This window comes from Rutilus rutilus (assembly GCF_951802725.1).
Source record: "Rutilus rutilus genome assembly, chromosome: 17".
NCBI classification, from domain to species: domain Eukaryota; kingdom Metazoa; phylum Chordata; class Actinopteri; order Cypriniformes; family Leuciscidae; genus Rutilus; species Rutilus rutilus.
Window position 1 is genome coordinate 5,392,050 of NC_140230.1, and position 23,347 is coordinate 5,415,396.

Genomic DNA, 23,347 nt, shown 5'->3' on the forward strand with positions numbered 1-23,347 from the left:
CTATGGTTACACATGGTTTTCACCTGTCTGTCATTATGCTCGCCTGGTATTTATACTCCCTGTTGTGTTCAGTTTAGTTGTCGGTTCTCGTACATGATTTAATGTGTGGTTTATTCTCCTGTGTACTCCATAGCCCCTTTCACACAGCGCGATGATCCCGGCAAATTGCCGGGAAATTGCCAGAACGGCGTCTGTGTGAACGCAAACACGACCCGGGATTGATGCCGGCATCGATGCCGGGTTGGGGACCTAGTAACATTGCCGTGTTCAGTCCCGGAACGCCGTAATAATGCCGTGTCGTATTGATGACGCTGAAGCCGGGATCGTTCGCCAGCTGTGAAATGGTACGTAAATGCGTAAGTTTATGATCGAATCAGAGCAAAAAATGCACAAGTGTGGTTTCTCAAGAGAGAAATCGCAGCTCATAAGCAAACTTAAGACGCTGCTGAGACATTACGTCACGTCTGTCACGTGTCTTTACGTGATTTTTACGGGTTGTGTGTGAACGCACTCTCTGATTCCGGAAAATCTCTGGCAGTGTGAATGAACCAAAATCAAACGAACCCGGGTCAAATCCTGTGTCACTTTTTCCGTGTATTTTCCGGAATCTCTGTGTGAAAGGGGCTCATGTTGTTTACACAATACTCGCTACAGTTGTCAGGTGAGGCAAGTTAATAAAATAATTTCAAAGCAAATCAATATTTCATGTCTATTTATTTATGTATTTAAGCTGTTATGATCAAATACCCTGATTAAAAAAAAAATGGAGCAAACATAATTACTTCAATTTTGACCTTTTGTCTCATAGAAAGCTATATGGGTTCAGAAGACCTGGAATAGTGGCCATATGATTTTGTGCTTTTTTCTTTTGGTCCTTTTTGGAGGTTGGCAGCATAAATAACCATTCACTATTTTTGAATGGAAAAGAGAAGCAAATTTTTAGAGAAGTTGTTTTATAATAGCTTTTTTGGAATATCTGATAGTAGGCATTCTTTATTGCTTTACAGCAACTAGTCTTAATGTGTCATTTGTGCATTGTCCTACAGTTAGTGGATAATACGTTTTTTTTTCTCCTTTTGAAAAATGTATCAACATTTTTGACATAATGGCAGTGCGTGCAACTGCAAATTGTGGACTGACAAAAACACTCACCAAACAGAAATCCATTTTTGCTTTAATAAAAAACAATATCATTTGAAAATAAATATGTTTAATAGTTATACTAAAAACACAAAAGGATGTTAATATTTAACAGCACCAATAAATATATTACTGTGAAAATATACTGAAAATGTGGCTGTACATGGAAAACAAACAAAGAAAAAAAAGAAAAAAACACACATTTCTGGCACTTTCACACAAAGAGAATGTTTAGTGTTCTCGTCCGCAGGTCTCGTATCTCCACCAAACTGATGGCTGATACAAAAATGTTGAAATAAACAAAAAAGGCGCTTTCAGGAATGTTGAAGTGTTTGTCTCTCTTTCGTTCTATAAAAGCCGTCCACAGTTTTTCGATAGGAAACAAAGCAAAACAATATCAACAATAACACTGCATATAAATAGACCAAATTAAATACACAGAATACTGAAAATATTCTAACATTATAAATTAGATGAAGTGAACTACATAAAGGGATATTAGATATGTATATACAGATGTTGTGTGGTAATGAACAGTTCCTAAAGTTGTGTGCAATATTCTCTTTGGAAAACGTTATGAACCTAAATATTTAAGTTATCTTTTACTACTGTTGTGAACTGAATGATTCCATTCCTTGGTAAAAGTTTTGTCACATTTATCCTTTTTTTTTTATTATTTCCATATATACATACATGTAATATCCCTTTAGTATTATCACACCAAGTCCTATCGGATGTTAGTCAGTACAGGTGTCTTTTTGACTAAGACTTCACCCTAGTAAGAGTGACATCACAGAAATAGATAGTTCCGCATTCGTATCCCGTGCCTGGACCCACTGTTCCGAACAGTCCGGAAAGAGTCTAGTTACTATGTCACTTCCTCTCCTTTGATTGACAGTCTGTAACTGTTCATATAAAGGGGTGGAGGTTATCGTTTGCACCTCTCAGTGAAGTCTTGGACATTCGATCCGAGTCTTTAGATGTGAATCCACAGCCGGATGATCCAGTGAAGCATTACCTCACTGTGTTCTGTCCAATCACAGGCCCAGGTGCAGTGACACTGCAATTTATCCCATTCACACGCCAAGCAGCGTCTTCGTTTACTTGTTTGTAGTAATTCAGGTGATAGCAGCGACACACGTTGTCATTTAATATATATAATATATATTCTATATATTCATATATTAATATCTTAAAAATATACATTAGGATGATATCTCCTGCCCTCATTTCATTCTTTGTCTTTCGTTCAGGGTAGTGTTTGCAGTTCGTCCAGGGAATGCATCCTCAGGTTTAAAAAGTGCTGTGCTGTAAAAAAAAATTCCTTCATTCAATGTTCTGCCCAGCGTGCCGCTCATCATCTTGGTTTTTCACATCTGAAAGAGAACAGTGGATTGGTTAGAGATCTGCACAGGGGAAGCTATGCCAATATATGTCAAGGAAAGCCTGTCACTTGACCAACCCAAAACCCCACAACCAGTCAGAGCTAAGCTTGTTCACCTACTATACTTTGTTCACAATAAAATGAAAACTGCATGAGCATGACAAATGGCCTTATGAAATAATATACTTTAAAAGAAAATACTTAAGTGTGAAATGTAATGTTTTCGGACACTTAATCAACACATCAAAATAAGTGCACTTATTTAAATCACATCAAAACAATAATCTTTAATACTTTTCATTTGATAGTGTACTCTCTTTAAGTGCACCTAAGTGGCCTTTTATTTCATTTATATTATATTATCTGCAAGTAAACATACTTTTAAGATTTGAAGACATGAGTGTGTCATGTTATCATCTTTAAGCTAGATACAGTTATTTTGCATCGCTGGCAGTCTGATCATTGTATTGTGTGACACTGTATTTTGTGCAGTGTGCTCTGTTGCATAACGTGACTACGTATGGGTAGTATGGGATTATGTTGTTATGTAAAAATGTTCAGAGGTTAGACTTTTGAATGAAGACTTATGGATAAAATTTGGTTTGGGTGGAACGACCACAGGATCAAAGTATGCAGTGATCTCCACTAAATATAACAATAAAATGTGTACAACATATACAGAATGCCAGGAAAGGCCTCAGAAGATCGCACAGTTCAAATTAGTGGGGCAGTTGATGAGAAGCATACAGCATGGACACGTTTATATTTACATATACTGTACAATTTAACACGATCTCATATTATGCATCTGAAACTTGAAGAGCTAATGGCACGTGCTCTTGCCAAATTAACTTCTGACTCATTATGAACAAAAAACGGCAATAACTGACATGACAGAATGAATCAATGAGAGCAGTATGTGTGAAGTGCACTTTACAAACACACACACATATGCACCATCCCTGCCTGTTTACTCAAAAACACAAAGTCATATTGCTTGTTGACAGAATATCTTGTTAATGTCAGCGAATTCAGTCCATTAATCATTTCTATGCTCAACGCCAAGTGTTGACACCAGAAAACATGATGTCGTTATTAGTGCGAGGCAGTAATGCACTAGATTCTGACATCAAAGGTTGAATCTCAAAGCAATAAACCACACACACACACACACACACGCACGATACGTCATCCTAAACATGCACATATAAGAGGGAAAATGCAACAAGCGCTATAAGCATGCAAAGAGAAAGAGCTTCAGATGGGACTGGATGAGAAGATGCATGTTGCACGTCGTGACAGTTCATAAACAAACCTGCAAGTTCTTTCGTTTAACTCAAGTTGTCTGGACTTGCATTGCAATTGTGTGAATTTGCAGGAGCATTTACAGGTGAGGGGGTCCTGCACATACAAGCGCTTTCTTCTTTCTGAGCAAGGCTCACAGTGGCTGCAAGGGAAGCAGAAAGGAGAGACAGAGAGACATCTAAGCACTAGTGATCTGGACACAGCGCTGGAGTGACGCACACACACACTCATGCACCTCGCCATCACACACAACCTCCACCGGATCAGTTTTTTGTTTGATTTTTGCTCAGTTTTAAAGATGGTTAGCATTAACGGCAGAAAGAAAGCTGAGATTGTGTGTGAATTCATCCATTCATTCATCGATCCATCACACATGAGACATGGTGATTAGTGGCAACATTGAATTCAGCTAGGAACAGTTATTGGACTGACACAGACAGCTGCATTCACACACACACTTTCACATACACAACTGAAAGCAGTATGACGCAAAAGCAATGTTTGCAAAAATGGCTTGGTCAAGTGCCACAGTATAGCAGTACGATGTTGAATCATTTCTAAAATGGTTTCATGCACAAACACAGTATCTAAAATTGATTAAATTTAATTGCATAACAGTTTAAAAAAATATACTTTTCTAAAATTGTATTTTGGTTTGGTTCAAACCATACATTTTGTTGTAATATTAATCAAAATATTTATTTTCCCAAAAACATCCATACAAAGTCAATTTCATGATAAAGACCATACCATACTTAATTAATATATTTTCTTCAAACATAAGCTAAAATGTAGGTCAATATAATAATTTTCAGTCTTAATTTCACCAAAAACAAAAGTCAAATTAGCTATATGACAGCATATTTTTCACTTAAGATAAAACTAAACTTTTTGGCAGTGTTTTATTTAGCTTACTTACTACAAATAAAAACAACTGTAAAATCATTTATATTTATTGTGATGTCTTTTCATATTGTGCATCATATTATCTGTTATAAAAAAAAAAATAAAAAAAACAGAAGCCACAATAATTTCTGCAGTCAGTAAAGCACATCAACACTCTGGTGTCAAGTGAAAATACTATGTAAACAAAATTATTTATTTAAAAAAATAATTATATGAGGAGTGTTACTTGCTTAAACTGAACAAAACAGGTTTTAGTTCACCCAAAAAAGAGATAAAGAGATCGTAAAACTAATCAATATGAATTGAGTGGTTTAGTCCAAATTTCCTCTTAAAGTTATGTTTTTGGCCTTTTTTGGATAGGGACAGTAGAGATTTTTACTGGAAAGCGTGAGGTGGAGAGAGTGGGGAACGGGAACTGCAAATGACTTTGAGCTGGAATTAAACGCGGGTCGCAGCACGTTTGAGCTTCAGCACGAACCAATGAGGTTCATTCTCGTGTTACGCAGCATGTTTAAAGTTCAGCAAGAACCAATGAGGTTCATTCTCGTGTTACGCAGCACGTTTGAGCTTCAGCAAGAACCAATGAGGTTCATTCTCGTGTTACGCAGCATGTTTGAGCTTCAGCAAGACCCAATGAGGTTCATTCTCGTGTTACGCAGCACGTTTGAGCTTCAGCAACAACCAATGAGGTTCATTCTCGTGTTACGCAGCATGTTTGAGCTTCAGCAAGAACCAATGAGGTTCATTCTCGTGTTACGCAGCACGTTTGAGCTTCAGCAAAAGCCAATGAGGTTCATTCTCGTGTTACGCAGCACGTTTGAGCTTCAGCAAGACCCAATGAGGTTCATTCTCGTGTTACGCAGCACGTTTGAGCTTCAGCAACAACCAATGAGGTTCATTCTCGTGTTACGCAGCATGTTTGAGCTTCAGCAAGACCCAATGAGGTTCATTCTCGTGTTACGCAGCACGTTTGAGCTTCAGCAAAAGCCAATGAGGTTCATTCTCGTGTTACGCATCACGTTTGAGCTTCAGCACGAACCAATGAGGTTCATTCTCGTGTTACGCAGCACGTTTGAGCTTCAGCAAGAACCAATGAGGTTCATTCTCGTGTTACGCAGCACGTTTGAGCTTCAGCAAGAACCAATGAGGTTCATTCTCGTGTTACGCAGCACGTTTGAGCTTCAGCAAGAGCCAATGAGGTTCATTCTCGTGTTACGCACCACATTTGAGCTTCAGCAAGAGCCAATGAGGTTCATTCTCATGTTACGCAGCACGTTTGAGCTTCAGCAAGAGCCAATGAGGTTCATTCTCATGTTACGCAGCACGTTTGAGCTTCAGCAAGAACCAAAGAGGTTTATTCTCGTGCTTCAAGCTGGTTCGGTTGAGCTTCTGTTTATGTTTGCTGATCAATGTTTATTTGTGATTAAACGCCTAAATTCAATTCAATTCATATTAATTAGTTTTACGATCTCTATTTGTGGTAGTTGCATAGACTGTCCATGGAGGGACAGAAAGCTCTCAGATTTCATTAAAAAGATCTTCATTCATCATCAACAAAAGTCTTGCGGATTTTGAACAACATGACGGTGAGTAATTAATGACAGAATTTGGGTGAACTAACTCTTTAACTTGTTTTAGTGTAGTGCAGACAAGAGCCCATCTCCAAGAGATTCAAGCTTCTGTTGTCAGAAACATCAAGGGGGCTGGAATACAGGTGAGGGATCACATGAGCGTGGCGTCATCCCAGCTGTGGCAGCACATTAGTATGATAATGACAGAGACAGCCATGCGACCACTGTTTATTTACCTTTGGCTGCTTTCCTCTTTGCAGGCCTTGGGCCAACAGTGTGAATATGAGTACAAATAAATGCAGACTGAGTGAGATTACAAAGTGCAAACAAACTGCCCTGAAATAAAGCCAATGACTGAGAGCAAAATACTGCTTGAGCGCAGGTGAGCCGAGGCGTTGAGATCGCCCGTATCGCCCTCTCTCGCTCTCTTTCGGCTTTTAACCCTCCCCACTCTGGGTTTTCTGCAAAAAAGGAAAATAACGCAAGAATAGGATATCTAAATGAAGTTTCGAACAGTCATGCTGAGAAAGATCTATCAGCACTAGAGATGTCAAAAGTACAGGTACTCCGGTAACAAGTTGATACTAAAAAAAGTCTTATGTTTTTCATTTATTTCAGTTAAATATAGTTTTTTTTAATGTTTACTCACACTAATGTTCAAAATTAGTTTAAGAAATGTATAATTTTAGTCAGCACAGATGTAGTATTTCACAATATTACTTTTTTTCCTGTATTTGTAATAAAATAAATACAGCCTTGGTGAACAGAAAAGTCTTCTTTCAAAAACATACAATCTTACAGTCCCCAAACTTTTGAACGGTAGTGTAAAGGCTATATGCCACTGTTTTGAACCTAATTTGTATATTTATATTAACATTTTAAATAAAGTAGTATACATATTCATTATTAATTTTTGCTGTGGTTTCAGAATTGATTCTATCAGTCGTGAAACTGGACTGGTGTTAGTATTGACTACTGAAATGTTGCTATTGTGACAACCCTAATCACTACCAATTAAAGCGAGAAGCAGCGTGTCAAGGACAGCCCTCATGAGGAATCAACGACAGACGCTATAGTCCATATAAGCAGCTGAATAGTTTGAGCCGTATCACGTGTGTGTGTGTGTGTGTGTTTGAGGAGCTTAGAGGTAAGGATCGAAGTACAAGGAGCTGAACTTGAGCTTGTGAATCAGAACCCAAAGTCGCTGGACTCCCCGCCCCCCGCTTGCCTACGTGCTGAGAGACAGCGTCAGCATTTAGCCCCATTCAACGGATTTCATTTAGCCTTCTCAGCTAACCTGATCCATCTCTGTACGCTCACATTAACCTAGCAAGGTGCAGAAATACACAAAGCCGCCGCACATCCAATTAAACGGGGCGCGTTCCTTGACCTGAACCTACCGCTGTTGGGACACTTAAAGCGTAATTAAGTGCAAAATCAAATGCTGCAAGAGTTTTTATCAACACTGCCTTAACTTTCTGAGCCATTTTTAAATGACACTTGACATTTTAAACTAAAACGTCTTCTGCTTTATAGCTGAACTAAAGCTGTTTCATAATGAATGAACTTTTGAACCGTTCTTGAACTGAACTGAATTGTTACTGAACTGATTTGAGCTGAATAACAACACTAGTGTCCTGCTACAGCTGCTTTAAAGCAGAATTTGAATTTGTCTCATACTGTGAAAAGTGTTCAGTTCAATTACTTAAAAAAATGAGTAAACCTGTTGCCTTAAAATTATTTAAGTAAATAAACGTAATGGTTAATTGAACAAAAATAATGACAATTCCATATTACTTTTTTTTTTTTTTTGATTAACCATGAAGTTTATTTACTTAATTATAATTTTTTTTAGTTAAGTCAACATTAATTCTGCTACTTTCCTGTTCATTATTATGAAGCTGCTTTGAAACAATTTCTATTGTGAAGGTAACTTGACTTAATAAATCTGACATTGTATATTGTGAATATTGTTGGCTCATTGACAAATTGCTTTTTGTTCTGATTTTGTAAGTTTCTTTGGATCAAAGCATCTGCTAAATGCATACATGTGTTGCTTGGGTAAAAAGCCTTCTTTTGCTATTTTCCCCTAAAATGACTGCCATTTGATTTAACATTTCTGTTATGTAACACAATGGACTGGCTTTTGTGGCTTCAGATCCTTTTGGGATCTATGTATACTCAAACACAGTTTAAGACACAATAGTGCTAAATGAGGTTTGTGAAACAGCTCACAGTAACCAACAATAGCCTCTGTCTCAGGATCACCTACTATTTAAAAGGCTAAAAATAAAAGTGGGTTAACGACAGACACTTGCTACTATGATTAGTATGTGGAAACAGGCAAGGGTCAGCTTTGAGCAACTGTGGTGTGAGAGTAAGCGGGTGGTCTTCACAGCCACCATCTTACAGCTGCCACAAAGAGCAAAACCTCATCCCAAAAGAAAAAACTGAAACCATCCTATAAAAGAGTCTGTTATCAGGTCTCAGGTCAGAGGTCTTTAGAGATATATACGGAGCAAATTAGGTTTTTACTATGGGCTGTAAAACCCTCAGAGCGGCCTGGAGGACACATGACAAGCCCCACACTCGAAACGGATTGTTCTTGCTCTAAAATTAGATTGCACCAGCCACGTTTTAAAGCATATTACTAGGGGAATAATGAACTGTCTATTGTGGTCACATTCCTGTTCCCAAAATCAATCAAACCAAACCAAACGTGGCTTTATTTTACAACGCTTAGTTCACATATCGCGTCTTTTAAGTCGGTTATTTCACGTTATTTCACGTTTACAATAGAGAGCGACGCCGCAGAGTGATGAATAAATCCCAACTTTTCCGAATGCCGCACTGCACGTCATGTGACAAGAACCAACCAATCGGCTTCACCCTTTCTGTAACAACATGATGGAGGAACAGCTGATCACAGCTGTACAGGGATACCCAGAGCTGTACGATTTGTCAAGCGGCTATTATACTCGGTGCCAGAAAGGAGGAGAAAGCAGCGCAGCCGGCATTGTGAAATGCCCCTTGATATTCAGCAATATTACTGATTTAATGCACTGACACTATCAGATGAGAACAAAACTTGAACTGAATTTAGATGAATAACGACACTGTTCTCTTCTGTTTTGTAGCTGAATCAAGTTTTTGACACTGTTGTTGAACTGACTTGAGCTGAATAATGACACTTTTGTCTTTTTAGCACTGCTTTACAGCAGAATATGAATTTGTCTCATATTTGAAGGTTGCATCATTAATTATGTTACTCTCCTGTGTATTACTATGAAGCAGCTTTGAAACTTGGATTTAAATAGGCAAATACTTAAGAGACTATGACTGGATCATTATTGCAGTTATTATTATGTTTCATGTTATATGTTTGTGATATGTTAAAGCAGGGCTCAGTAGTTTCGGGATTTCTTCGCTGTATTCTCGCTTTTTGCTCGCAGGTTTCTCTCTAGAGCTCCCCCCACAGCTTCGGAATAGATATTTGACAACACTGTTGTAAAAACTCGTTGGCGATTCTCAGACACCAGAGGCTAGTAGATCAACGACATCAAAGCAGATGGGACATTCTTTAAAACGTCTTCTTCATTCGGGTTCGAACAGCGTGAGGGAGCGCAATAATGACAGCATTTTAGCAGATTTCTTTTGGCCGTAAAGCAATTGTTTACATCGCGAGACCTGATATCACGCGATACTTCCTGACGCGGCGGCCGGCGACCCGCCGGCTCAAAGTTGCAAGTGCGGATTTTCCGCTCACGGGCACCAGGGGGGTGCGAAACGACCACCGTTCAACCCGAAATAAGTCATATAACCATTCCAATGACTCTGAAGCTGTTCAGTTAAGGTAAAAAAGTTACTTAGATCACCTTTAACTGATGGAGTGTGTAGCTTTTTATTTCTTAAACCACCATGTAGGAAGACACATAGCCATATTCCAGGATGACAAAGTCAAGATTCATCAGGATCAAACTGAAAGAATGGTTGTGAGGAACATGAAGAATCATTTTCACACATGAATCGGCTCCTCTGAGTTCAGACCTTACATTCACTGAAAGTCTCTGCATTGTCAATACAAGATCTTGACCAAACATTGATGCACCTCTTGATGAAAATATTGATGTTATTTAAGTACATAATAATGATCCAATCATAGATTCTTAAGTCTTTTTTTTTTTTTTTTGCACTCTTATGTGTAGCTGAATACATATTACCAAAAAATATTTCAGAAGCAAACATGAAAAGGGCAGGAGATTTTGTAGAAATTTGTGAATGCTGGGCACTGCTTTTCCATGAGGATCTGCAAAGCTTTCTGATGGCACAGATTCAGCGTGGGTATGCAAATGCAATTACTTTTTTTTTCAGTTTTTCTTTGTGAGACAGGCCATGTTCAGCAGATGGCAATCATTAAATTATAAATAATTATCTGCCAGAAATAGAGATATATTTCCTATAAAAAGATGTCTAAGGAAAAGCAGTTTTGGTTTAGGGTGTTGTGTCATGACGAATTTCTTCTTTCTGAAATCAGCGAGTCTCGAGTTTGTCCTGAGGATTAGGAGGGATTTGGCTGTTGTAGCATTCAGTGGAAGTTGATTTCACTGTTTGGGTGTGAGAACAGTCAAGAGATTCACTTTATTAGTTTTTTTGTTGTGGGGAAACAGGGTTGAGGGTGTGTCAAGGCGTGCTGTTGGAGTCATGACGAGCTGTGGTTGTAGGGATTTTTACGCACTGAATATAAGTCAATATATTGAATGTTCACAAAATACGAAAGTAGCAAGCAATTAAGCATTGTTATGAAAAAATACCAAAGTCCCTTGGCAAGTAAAGTCTGCTCACTCGGCGGCCATATTTGCAACGCCTCCAGGCAGCTGTCGGGCATCCAAGACCAAGCCCTATCTAAATGAATGGGGGAATCTCAAAAACTGCATGCCGAACTCAAATTTAAATAACATATTTCAAATCAGCAACAAAATCTGTCATGAACTGTGCCATAAATGCTGTTTCTTATGCCTTGACTGGACGAGCCAATACCCATGGGCAGTCATAAGCGCGCGTCTCAAAATGACTTTACCAATTAGCGATTGGCTTTTTTATTTAGAAGGCTTATTCCATATTGCACTTTCTCTTATACATAAGTAATATGAGTGCACAGTCTTTGCATATCCAAATTATTTGATAATACCATGCTTTTAAATCCACCGTTCATGTGGCAGTTATTACACGCTCACAATTACGTCTGTTAATTACATATTTGTAATTTTTAATATATATTCATTTCTTTATAATACAAAGCAGAGGTTTAAAGTAGACAATGTTATTTTAGTATCATTGATATACCATTATAGTTTTGACATTTGAAATGTAGGATTTTATTTTTTATATTTTCTGTTTTCATTTAAATTTTTTTGTTTTATTTGTTTATTTATACTTTTAAGTTTTGGTTTATTTATTTTGAGTTATTTTAGTGTTTCAATTTAAACTAAACGAAATAGAAATATTGCCTTAATTGATAATTAGCTGAAATAAAATAAGCTTGGTTTTTAATATACAGTATATACAGGTTAATAATGCTGCAAGAGTTTTTATCTCTTTAATATATTTATTTCTATATTAAATTTTTTTATACATATTTGTTTTATGGTTTTAGGTTTAGTTTTAGTTTTAGTTTTAGTTAACAATGATAACCTTTGGTCTGCATGTAAAGTTTTAAGGATATTCTGGGTGAGCTTCAGAGGATTGATGGCACTGCAGAAGTGGCCACGTATGAACACTTTTTGTTTAAAAACAGTGGCAAGATGACTTTGAAACGTTGTGAGCTGGAATTCCTGGAACTTTATATTAGGAATTACATATAAGTGAAAATAAATTCAACTCTGAGTGCTGTGTGTTTACAAAGTGAACTGCACTGGCGCTGTGGACATCTGAGTTAATTTAGAGTGTTAGCATACAAGCCAAAGTTCCTGTGAACCACCCTAAAATGACTGATAGAACAATAAGCAAATGGGATGCAGCATTTATGACAATGCAAGCAGCATGAATCTGGCAATGATGGATATATGCACACCCACATCATCTCAGCTATCCAGGACAGTCTCTCCACTCACATACAGACAGCAAAGACTGCTAAAGCTGCACTTACTCTGAGTCATTCACATAATGTAAACTCCGATCCACTGACTAGTCACATTTTTCTGAACGACTAGTTCCTACTGGAATACATTGCTAAAAGTATCTTAGGCTCTCAATTTTATTGGTCAACCCAGGCGAACAGCTAGAGACGGCTGAGATTAGCCTGGCTGCTAAGTGTTAGCCGCTAGCACAGTGTCCAGCTGGCTGCTTCTCATCGCCAGTCAATCAACACAGTCATTGCAGTTTTTATCTGTGTATTTAGAAATGCCCTGCACCATCTACATGTAGAACCATCCACACGGTCAACACATGAATCTTAACTGTTTCAGAAACATCTGTTCTCTTGAAATCACCCAGAACTGTGACATAGAAAAATAATAATAATGATAATAAACAAACTTACTTTTCTTTCTTTGCTTTGACTTCTGCCTTTGGCCTAAAAAAAGACAGATGCAACAGAGGTTTAATTCACATTTTATGTTTTAAAGGAATAGTTTGCTAAAAATGAATATTCAGTCACTATTTACTCATCCTTAATCGGTGCTGTTATGTTTTCTGTGGAACACAAATTTTAGAAGAACCTTTGATTACAATCTATTTCCAAATAAATATTAAAACAGTCACAACAGGTTTGATGCCAATGACATTTGGACACAAGACACTTGAGAACTTTGGTGTAATTGATGCCCAATATGCACCTTTGGCACCTTTAATTATAAAACTCCGGCATAGGGACTTAGAAAATAGTGCTCCAGTCAACTGTTATGGAGCTTTTAGTCATTTTCATGTTCCCACAGAAAACAAATAACAGCACAGCGAACAATAAGTCAGTAAACTTTGATAATAATTTCCCTTTTAGAAAGAACTGTTCCTTTACATACCTGCAATCACACTTGGTGTGTTCTGTAAAACTCATTTGAAATTTATGCTCCGATACACGTTGTCTGATTCGCAGTACCTAGACGAATATACAAAAAAAAGCGCATTAAGCACTTCGTGTGTGAACATTCGTGCATTACATACAATGTGACTGTAATGTATTATGTTTCAATGAGAAAACTCATGATGTAGAATCACAGCTTGAAATATTCAAGTTAACAGGAATTTTTCTTACACACTGTTGAATAAATGGCAAGGCCAGGCCTTGACCGTGGCCAAGAGCAACTTCAACCACATAAACGGGGCGTAAACACAGTGTGCAGTGGTAAACAACATAGCTGACATGCCAGTTAACACCGCCTCACTGTCCCATGTTGGGCAAGTATGATTTCATAGGAAGCAGGGTGAAGGATTGCACACACTGGATTGAACCAGTCTCACCTCCATGGTGACGTTGCGGGTCTCTGTAGGGACACACTCGAGCGCTTCGTCGTTGCAGCAGCCGGCACAGCGCATGAGAACCACACAGGACGGGATGTATGTGTGCTCGATCTCGTCGGGATACTCCTGAATGATGTCTACCAGCAGCTCTCGTGTCTTGCACGCACTCTTCTTATACACTTCCAAGAAGGGAATCACTACTGAGCAAGCAAAGCGAAAATGTTCAGTCGGTATCATACCATTCTCACACTATTTTTTTTTGTCAAATTAAAGGGATAGTTCACACAAAAAGGACATTTCTCTCATTATTTACTTACCTTTATATCATTCTGAAACCTGTATGCTGTTATTTTGTCTGTGAAACACAAAAAGAGGATTTTTGAAGAATCTTGAGGCTCTTTTCCATTTAATGACGTTATTTTAAGTCCATAACGACCATGACTGAGTCTGTTCCTCACACAAACCTATTCTACAACTTCAGAAGACTTGACCCTTGTGAAAAATAAGTGCCCTTAATTGTACTGGATGTGGTGTTCTTCAAATCTTAAAAGTATAATAATATTATTGAAATAAAAGGATACTTAAGTGTACTTTAATGACTGTTTAATTAAGTACACTTTTAACCGGTTTTAAATTAATTCATTATGTTTTAATGAACTTTTGTCATGCTTTGATGTGTTGACTAACATACTAAAGCACAAGTAAAGTTTATGGATAATAGTTCTAATTTTAGCGTGTTATTCATTATTACAATTAAAGTTAATTTCATTAGTACAAATGTGTAATTACAAATATATTTAAATACAAGACATACAAGTAAAAATGACATCAAGTTTATTTTTGTTTACCATAAATTCTTGTCAGTACTCGGCAGTACACTTTTACCATATTTAAAAAAAAAGCACTCTAAAGTTCAGCTAATTGCATTTAATAAAAATGTAAACTATAATAAATGTATTTAATTGTAACATTACGCTCAGTTTGCACTTGAGTATATTCTTTTAAATCGATTTTATCTGTAAAAAGTCCCCTTTTTAAAAAGCATGCTAAAGTGCACTTCTTTTTCACGAGGGGAAATATAGCACATAAGTCATTTTATTTGTGTTTTTTTCTGTCCTTTTTATAGCCAACAGTCATGGTAAATATGAAAAGAGCAGCCTAAAGATTCTTCCCCTTTTGTGTTCCACCTTCAAAATAACAGAATGCAGGTTTGGAACGACATACGAAACCACTACAACCATTAAAGTCAGAAGCATTGCCCCACACCTTCACACAGGCCTGTTCTGCTCATTGGGGACTTCACTTTCCCAAGTGGGCAAAAAAAGACATGTCACACATGTTGAGGCCCACACACACCAGCACATGTGCCCCACTTGCACGTCCACCCTACTCCAGCCCAATCTGTGCACCTCTCTGAGCTGGCTTCCCATCATTCATTCTGACCCCAGCGTCTCATGACCTGCAAACTGCTAGGGAAAATTATGACCTCAGGCAGTGTGGCGCCAGGCTTTACTGCAGACACCTGACCTCTAATAGAAGCCCACCCTGCGTGAGCGCTCCATGCCACCCATGAATGCAAGAAACCAAACACAACTGTATTTATGATGCTGATTAAGTTAATAATTGCTAGAAATTTGTTGGTGGTACTGTACAAGCCACATTTCACCTAATGCCCCTATCATGACACTTCTTAATTTATGGCTATGATGTTTGTATCACATATCTCTATTTAGCAAAGTGTAAAGTCGCAAGTGGTCAGTTTAGATTTAGTATCTCTTGACCAGCTAGACTGAGGTAATGTCTCTGTTTACAAACTGATTTAATATTTTAATACGTTAATTTAATGCTAAGCTAAGTCATAGGAGATCTAAGTTGTGGGAAAGTGATTATGAATGGAAGCAGATGGGGAATGATGTAAAAATAACAATACACGTTCCCTCAGAAACGTAACAGGGACACTATACAAACAACCAGGTCCACTGCTAACAAATAATTGTGACCTTGAGGACAAATCAAGGGTAAATCATGCAGCGTTTTTGTTAATAAACAAACACAGCCATGGTCAATGACTCCACACAAGGTTGCTTGCGGGTAGAATAATTATTCACTTTGACGATCCTCAGCACAACCTAATGAGGGTGGGAAATATGTCCTAATCCTGTGTCCAAGCAAATATTTATGTAAGTTCAGTCAGAGTGTGACATTAAATTGTTAGTGGAGAAAGAGTGTTGCGTAACAGAGGAGAACCACAAACATATAGTATTTGAAGGCCAATTATCTGCCTCTCAAGCCTCAGAACTGGGATAAAACCATTTGTGGTTTAAATTTTGCATTGTAATTGTCATTACATATACGTCCTCCAGGTGGTGCTACACCCTTAGCCCGATTTCAAATACATTTTTCATATCATACATGCTTCACGTCAACATTTATGTACACTGCACATATAAAGGGACTTACCATCATTTTCGCTCTTTCCCCCTTCCCCCTTTCCCCCTTTGGGTATGTGGGCAGCCTATCAGGACAGAGAAGTGACAGTTAGTGACAGATCGCACAGAACAAGTTATAATGTGACTTATTTTTGTACGCCACTGAAACAAACCAATAATAATGCTTGGGAAACTCTCAGAAGGGAACATTTCCTTGAGTTTTGCGTAACCAAAATCACTTTAATTATGCTACACATGGTCAGAATCTAGACGAATTAGTTGCTTATTATATTAGTAAGGAGATTGCAGTGGTTCTCAACCTTTTGGCCTCCCATTGGCCAAGAAAATAATCGAAGGCACCGCCATTTAGACTAAGATATTTCCTCTGGAACTGCTGCAATGATGGCAAAGCTGCCTGTTTTCCAGCTTTTAATTAACACAAACTTGCAGTCTCAATAGATAATAAACAGAAGTTAACTTCCAATTCCATTTGTTTATATAGCCTACTGTGTGTTTTACAGTAACATTAATCTCTGCTGAGGGGACAAATTAACAGCAAGAAATATTATGTCAGTTTATATGCAATGTCAGAAACAAATCTTTTTTGGGTAGGCTAAAACAGCTTGTCAGTGGGTCAGTGCCTTCAAAGGTATTGGTATTTTATGCATTATCGAGCCTTAAAGAGCACATATTAGTACCTTCAGGTTTACCACCAATGTAATACACAAACATACCCACACCAGACCCTTTTCAGAATTGTAATAAAGCTGGATAAAGTTAGACTTATTTCAAATAATTTTAAGTCATTGAGGTCCCATTGGAAATTTGCTGAGCCCCCCTAGTGGGTCCTGGACCCTTGAGAACCACCAGCGCTTTCAAAATCTAGTAAGGGAGTTTGAATGCTTTCTACTTTTAGAATGTTTTAGATTTTTTATAGTCTTTTAGAATCTTTTTAAAGCTAATATCATCTTCTTTCATCTTAGTAAGTGAGTCAACTTGTCATTCAGAGGCTTCAGAGAGCCAGTGATTCTCCTACTACAATTCAGAGTCAGACTGTTCTATTTTCCCGCCTACAGATTCGTCTCGCTCGCTCGCGATCGGTTGCTGGTTGGTCGCGTGACTGCAGGTGGTGGACTGGCGCAACAGCTCTCGGTGTTGCGTGAGAATCTCTCCGGTTTGCCTCACAGACCATCTGCTTCATTTCTAAGCATACATGTTTCATACTCTGCACCAAACATTTAGACAACTAACCAACATATAAACAAACTAACAACGGTAATTGATCTCATACAAATGTTCCACGACACCAAATAGGCTATAGGCTACGTGCTCTGCCGAATCACTATTCAAATAAATGAATTAATAAGGCGGGAGACAAAGAAACGAAGGAGCTCAGGTAATATATTGTCCTTATTCTCGACAAGAGAGCAGTTGGTTACATTATTTAAAGTCGTAAGGTATCGCGAGCACTAATAAAATGCATAAAGCCAATGTTTTGACTGAATTCATAGTATTACCAATAAGAAATTACATTCAGAATGATTAAACAAGAACAGAAAATGATAACCATTTAACCTCCCGTGTGACGCGTTACAGCACGTAATACAGGCCTATCTAATGTCTCACATAATAACTGAAATTTGCATTTATTAAGCAAAGTATTTGCCTTAACTGAGATTGAATCCCTGTACCTCTGAGGACAGGAACAAGACGGGCTGCCACATTGTTGATAAATTGGCTATTCCTGACATGACAGATATTCGTTTGGAGAAACTAACTTTTAAGCAGGACATTTCACGTGAAACTTCGGGTGACCTAGTGTATAAAGGGTGTAATGGCACTGGGCAGATGCATTCAGTCCTCGTGCGTGTAAACTGACCACACATTAATAAAAAACAAATGGTTTAATTCCTCTATATTATCTCTCATTTCAAACCCACCAAATTGCATAGCCCTTACCTTTACAGCAGACAGATGAAGGAGAGCTGCAAAAAATAATTGTATCGAATAAACAACAAAGTTCATGATTGTAATTCCAGTGGTGTGTTGCGATGAGCGTCACTGAACAGTCTTTGGCTCTCAAAATTATTAAAAGCGAAGCTGTGGAATATGAATGAACCGTGTGATATCGTGGGTCAAAATAACAATTCCATTCTGCCCTTCAGGACCGAAGCACCTGCGTCGAATCCGCTAAACTTAATTTATTGAACGTCCCCGCTCCTTCAGAAATTATAATATAAATAATAAGAGTAAAATAAGAGAATAACAAAAGAAATTGGGGGAAATCCACACTATATTGGTCCTCCGCGTATTTCGCTTTTAAAATCCACAGTATCACGGGAAGTCGACTTTTAATGAATCTAAATCCAAAACGTCAGATGCAAAACAAAACAAACCAAAAAGTTTTATACTTCCAAGCGCAACCTCCACTCTGCACGCGCGACTAGGACCAGAGAACGGCTTCTGCGCGTATGATTATCATCAACAGCAAGACATTACATGTGCCGGTATAAAGTGATCCAATAATGGCAATCCCTGGTTCAAGTGCACCACACGTTTCCGTCTTTCCTCGTCTTATTTCCGCAATTGTTTTGGCTTTTCTTGTTTCATATCGGTGTGAATGTTATCGCGCAGTACGGGGAGCTCGTCACTTTGAGCTCGCTCTGTCTTTCAACGCTTCTGCTTCTCAGTGCTTTAGATCTTGAGAGAGTCGGCTCATACAGAGAGAGAGTGCTGATTGGCTACGTACACTATGATGCTATGAAGCCCCCCCCCCCCCCCCCCCCCCCCCCTCCCGAACTGTCTATTTAAAGTTAGTTAATGCATTAACTAACAATGAACATTGTTTCAAAAACTTTAGTTTCAAAATTTGTTTCAAAACTTGTTTTAAAGGAATATTCTATTAATGTAGAATCCAACTGGTTTATGAATGTAATGCAGAGAGGTTACACAAACCGTTAGTTAACTGTTAAGGCATTACAATGGAATCCCTGTGAATAATATTTACAGTCTTCTAATATTACAGGTTCATATGCATTGTGAATGAAGCCTACTTTATGTTCGATCTTATAAATACGTGTAACATGAAAATATGTTTTGTTTTCACAGGTGTGCCAGTCACTCATGTCTTCAGCGGTCACAGATACCTGTCCTTGGCAGTCCTGCCATATTTCGAAACCTGCAAAAAAACACTATTCTGGAGTACATGGATGAATGAAAATTTGAGCTGATGTTTACTCCCTTGTGGCGGGCAGTAGGAAGTGGCAGGGGGTAATACTAGGGCTTCTAAGTTCCCATGAGTACAAGCTGCTGAGAAAATCTAATTCAGACAACTGGAAGACTCAAGGATGGCGCCCCAGTAGAAAGATGGGAGATTTAGACGTAGTTTCATTTCCCTTCGAAATCACCCTGACCTCTTTCTCACACACACACACACTCACACAAAAAAAATACTCATTCCCCATGTTCCCCGACACAGAGATGGGTCACGGCCTTCTCTCCCACGGCGCTCCAAGTCAGGCACTTTACTCTGTTACTATGGTTGCCAGCCACTTAAAGTCTCCTTCTCTTTATGTTCTGCCCTTATCCTCGCTAACTTGACCCTCAAGTGATAAGTGTAATCGGGTAAAATGTTTCTCGCTGTGGAACTTTTTGGGGCTGCAAAATCTGTTAAAATGGTAAACACTCGTGCTTTGGCACAATAACAGTAGGTATTCATTGATAAATGTCATCCTGGAGAAAAACAGATTTCATTTAATGAATTAGCTTTTAGTAAAACTTTAATAGGCTTTTTTGGGGACTTCGACTGAGTCTCTAAAACTGTGAGGCAAAATCGTGTTTCCGAATGCTTCCAGTGAGATCTTTTGTTGAACTCCAGTGAAAAATGATATTTTTCTAGTAGAGAACAAAAAGAGCTTGTGTTTATATAAAGGAATTAAATTAATTCATTTATTTGAGCAGAACAGGTACTTGTTCTGGTTTTACCCATAGAGGGCACTGTGTAGACACTGCTTAACATGCTGATAATCTAAAGAAATAAAGTGTTAGCATATTAAAAGTTACTATGAAATGTTCAGTGTTTGGTAACACTTTATTTTAGTGTCCTTGTTACACACGTTACATGTAGTTACTGTAGTAATTACTATAAATTATGCATAATTACATGCAACTAACCCTAAACCAAACCCTAACCCTAGTAAGTACACGTAGTTCATTATTATTACTCAGTACTTAAATGTATAATTACACAGACACCTTAAAATAAAGTGTAACAATATGTTTAATGGCTCTGTATAGTGTATCTGTGTAAGTAACATCAATAGAATCCATGCCCATGTGATTCAGCAAATCACACGCCCCAATCGACACAACTATCAATATGTATTCAAGAGCATCAGTGACATAATGTATTTGAAAGCACATCATTATGTATTCAGATGAATGATATAAAACCCACTGTACAAAAAAATATTACCCAAAAGACACACTGGTTTGGATATTTATTTTATTTGTAATACAAATGGGTTGAATAGGAGAACATGCAGAGTCAAAGCAGATGGTAGCATCTTTTGGTTGTATTAAAGTCATTTGGTTGCATCTTTATTTAATTTGCACAGTAAGGGCTAGACATATGTTCATCGTTATTTAAACTCAGTCGGAACGAGAACGAAAGTGTACAGAATCCTTTTAAAGTTACACCAGATAAGTTTGGATTAAGGTTGCGTCTTTGACTGGGTAATTCAAGGACAATAATCTTCCTGTCCTTAAACCACAGTTTACTTTGGTGGTGTGATTTTGAACCTTGCCATCTTGAAACCAAAATTAGCCTTTTTCTTTCTGTTCCATCTGAACACCTTTTGACATTTGAGTTGCTTTGAATGTTCTTTTTTTGTTTTGTTTTTACAGAAATTTCACAGTCTGGATCTTTAGAATGCATTTCATATTGATGTCACATATGACAAGATTTTTGCACTAAAAGTCCTGTTGCATTTAAAAGGATGAATGAAAATGAAGATTCTGTCATTAATTACTTAAAGCGGGGCTCAGTAGTTTCGGGATTTCTTCGCTGTATTCTCGCTTTTTGCTCGCAGGTTTCTCTCTAGAGCTCCCCCCACAGCTTCGGAATAGATATTTGACAACACTGTTGTAAAAACTCGTTGGCGATTCTCAGACACCAGAGGCTAGTAGATCAACGACATCAAAGCAGATGGGACATTCTTTAAAACGTCTTCTTCATTCGGGTTCGAACAGCGTGAGGGAGCGCAATAATGACAGCATTTTAGCAGATTTCTTTTGGCCGTAAAGCAATTGTTTACATCGCGAGACCTGATATCACGCGATACTTCCTGACGCGGCGGCCGGCGGCCCGCCGGCTCAAAGTTGCAAGTGTGGATTTTCCGCTCACGGGCACCAGGGGGGTGCGAAACGACCACCGTTCAACCCGAAATAAGTAATATAACCATTCCAATGACTCTGAAGCTGTTCAGTTAAGGTAAAAAAGTTACTTAGTTCACCTTTAACCTCGTTCTAAACCCATAAGACTTTCGTTCATATTCGTAACACAAATAAATATCTTTTGGATGAAATTGAGAGATTTCTGTCCCACCATTTACAGTCTACGCACTTTGATGCTTTAAAAAGTTCATAAAGAGATCGTAAAACTAATCCGTATGAATTGAGCGGTTTAGTCTCAACTAGAAACTAGTTTAGTTTCTGAACAGACACAATCACTTTATGTGATGAACAGATTAAATTTAGGCTTTTACTCACATATAAACATTCATCAACTCACACATCAGTTGTGGTAAATGGAAGCTCAAGCATGTTCGCTTAACGTGCGAGAATCAATGAGGTTCATTCTTGTGTTATGCTGCACGTTTGAGCTTCTGCAAGAACCAATGAGGTTCATTCTTGTGTTATGCTGCACGTTTGAGCTTCTGCAAGAACCAATGAGGTTCATTCTCGTGTTACGCAACCAATAAGGTTCATTCTCGTGTTACGCAGCACGTTTGAGCTTCTGCAAGAACCAATGAGGTTCATTCTTGTGTTATGCTGCACGTTTGAGCTTTTGCAAGAACCAATGAGGTTTATTCTTGTGTTACGCTGCACGTTTGAGCTTCAGCAAGAACCAATGAGGTTCATTCTTGTGTTATGCTGCACGTTTGAGCTTCTGCAAGAACCAATGAGGTTCATTCTTGTGTTATGCTGCACGTTTGAGCTTCTGCAAGAACCAATGAGGTTCATTCTCGTGTTACGCAACCAATAAGGTTCATTCTCGTGTTACGCAACCAATAACCGTGTTACGCAACCAATAAGGTTCATTCTCGTGTTACGCAGCACGTTTGAGCTTCTGCAAGAACCAATGAGGTTCATTCTCGTGTTACGCAGCATGTTTGAGCTTCAGCAAGAACCAATGAGGTTTGTTTCAAGCAGGTTCGGATGAGTTTCTGTTTATGTTCTCTGATCAATGTTTAAATAAAAGCCTAAATTAAATCTGATCATCATGTAAAGTGATCGAGTCTCTTCAGAAAATGTGGACTAAACCGCTCAATTCATATAGATTAGTTTTACGATCTCTTTATGAACTTTTTGAAGCGTCAAAGTGGTTGTTGCATAGACTGTCAATGGATAGACAGAAATCTCTCAGATTTCCTCAAAAATAACTTAATTTGTGTTCTGAAGATGAACGAAAGTCTTACGGGTTTGGAACGACATGATGGTGAGTAAATGATGACAGAATTGACATTTTTGGGTGAACTATCCCTTTAAAATCTCTCTGATCATTTCCCTTCTTTCATTGGGGAAAGGTGAATCCATATGTTCTGTAAAAGTGTGTTCAATCTCATCTTATGCCGTTTCGATATTTAATACTCCTGATTTCCACAAGTATTTTTGAAAGCATGGTTTCTCCAAAAAGTAGATTATTTATTGTCTACTGCCAAAAAATGTAATACTCAGAATTTTATTCTGAACATTTCTTCTTCAAATCATCACAGCTGGTCAGTCAAGTTATAATAACTTTAAGAATCAACTACTTTGATGTGTCAACTGTGAAGGGACTGTTTTTTCTGTGTGTCTGAGAAAACTACAGTATCTGACAGAACAGAATCTGACTATAACCAGAGCCCTTTACCATTTTGTTGAGATGATTTTGTTGA

The 23,347-nt window shown here is 38.1% G+C and overlaps 1 protein-coding gene across 6 annotated transcripts; it reads right to left on the reverse strand.

The window, feature by feature from the left end:
• Positions 1-1,156: 1,156 nt before the first annotated feature.
• Positions 1,157-18,878, reverse strand: vegfaa (vascular endothelial growth factor Aa). Of its 6 annotated transcripts, none has more exons than XM_084385096.1 (7): positions 18,150-18,878; positions 16,222-16,276; positions 13,762-13,958; positions 13,323-13,399; positions 12,845-12,877; positions 3,840-3,971; positions 1,157-2,516 (listed from the first exon to the last, which is right to left on the reverse strand). In XM_084385096.1, the coding sequence occupies exons 1-7, from the start codon at positions 18,213-18,215 to the stop codon at positions 2,498-2,500; spliced, it is 579 nt and encodes a 192-aa protein (XP_084241222.1). In that variant the 5' UTR covers positions 18,216-18,878; the 3' UTR covers positions 1,157-2,497. The 6 variants fall into 6 exon arrangements, 5 of the variants coding, with proteins under 5 accessions (XP_084241222.1, XP_084241220.1, XP_084241224.1 ...); XM_084385094.1 differs by having other exon boundaries at positions 13,762-13,961; XM_084385098.1 differs by lacking the exon at positions 1,157-2,516 and adding an exon at positions 6,676-6,767 and having other exon boundaries at positions 3,841-3,971.
• Between the last annotated feature and the right edge of the window lie 4,469 nt (positions 18,879-23,347).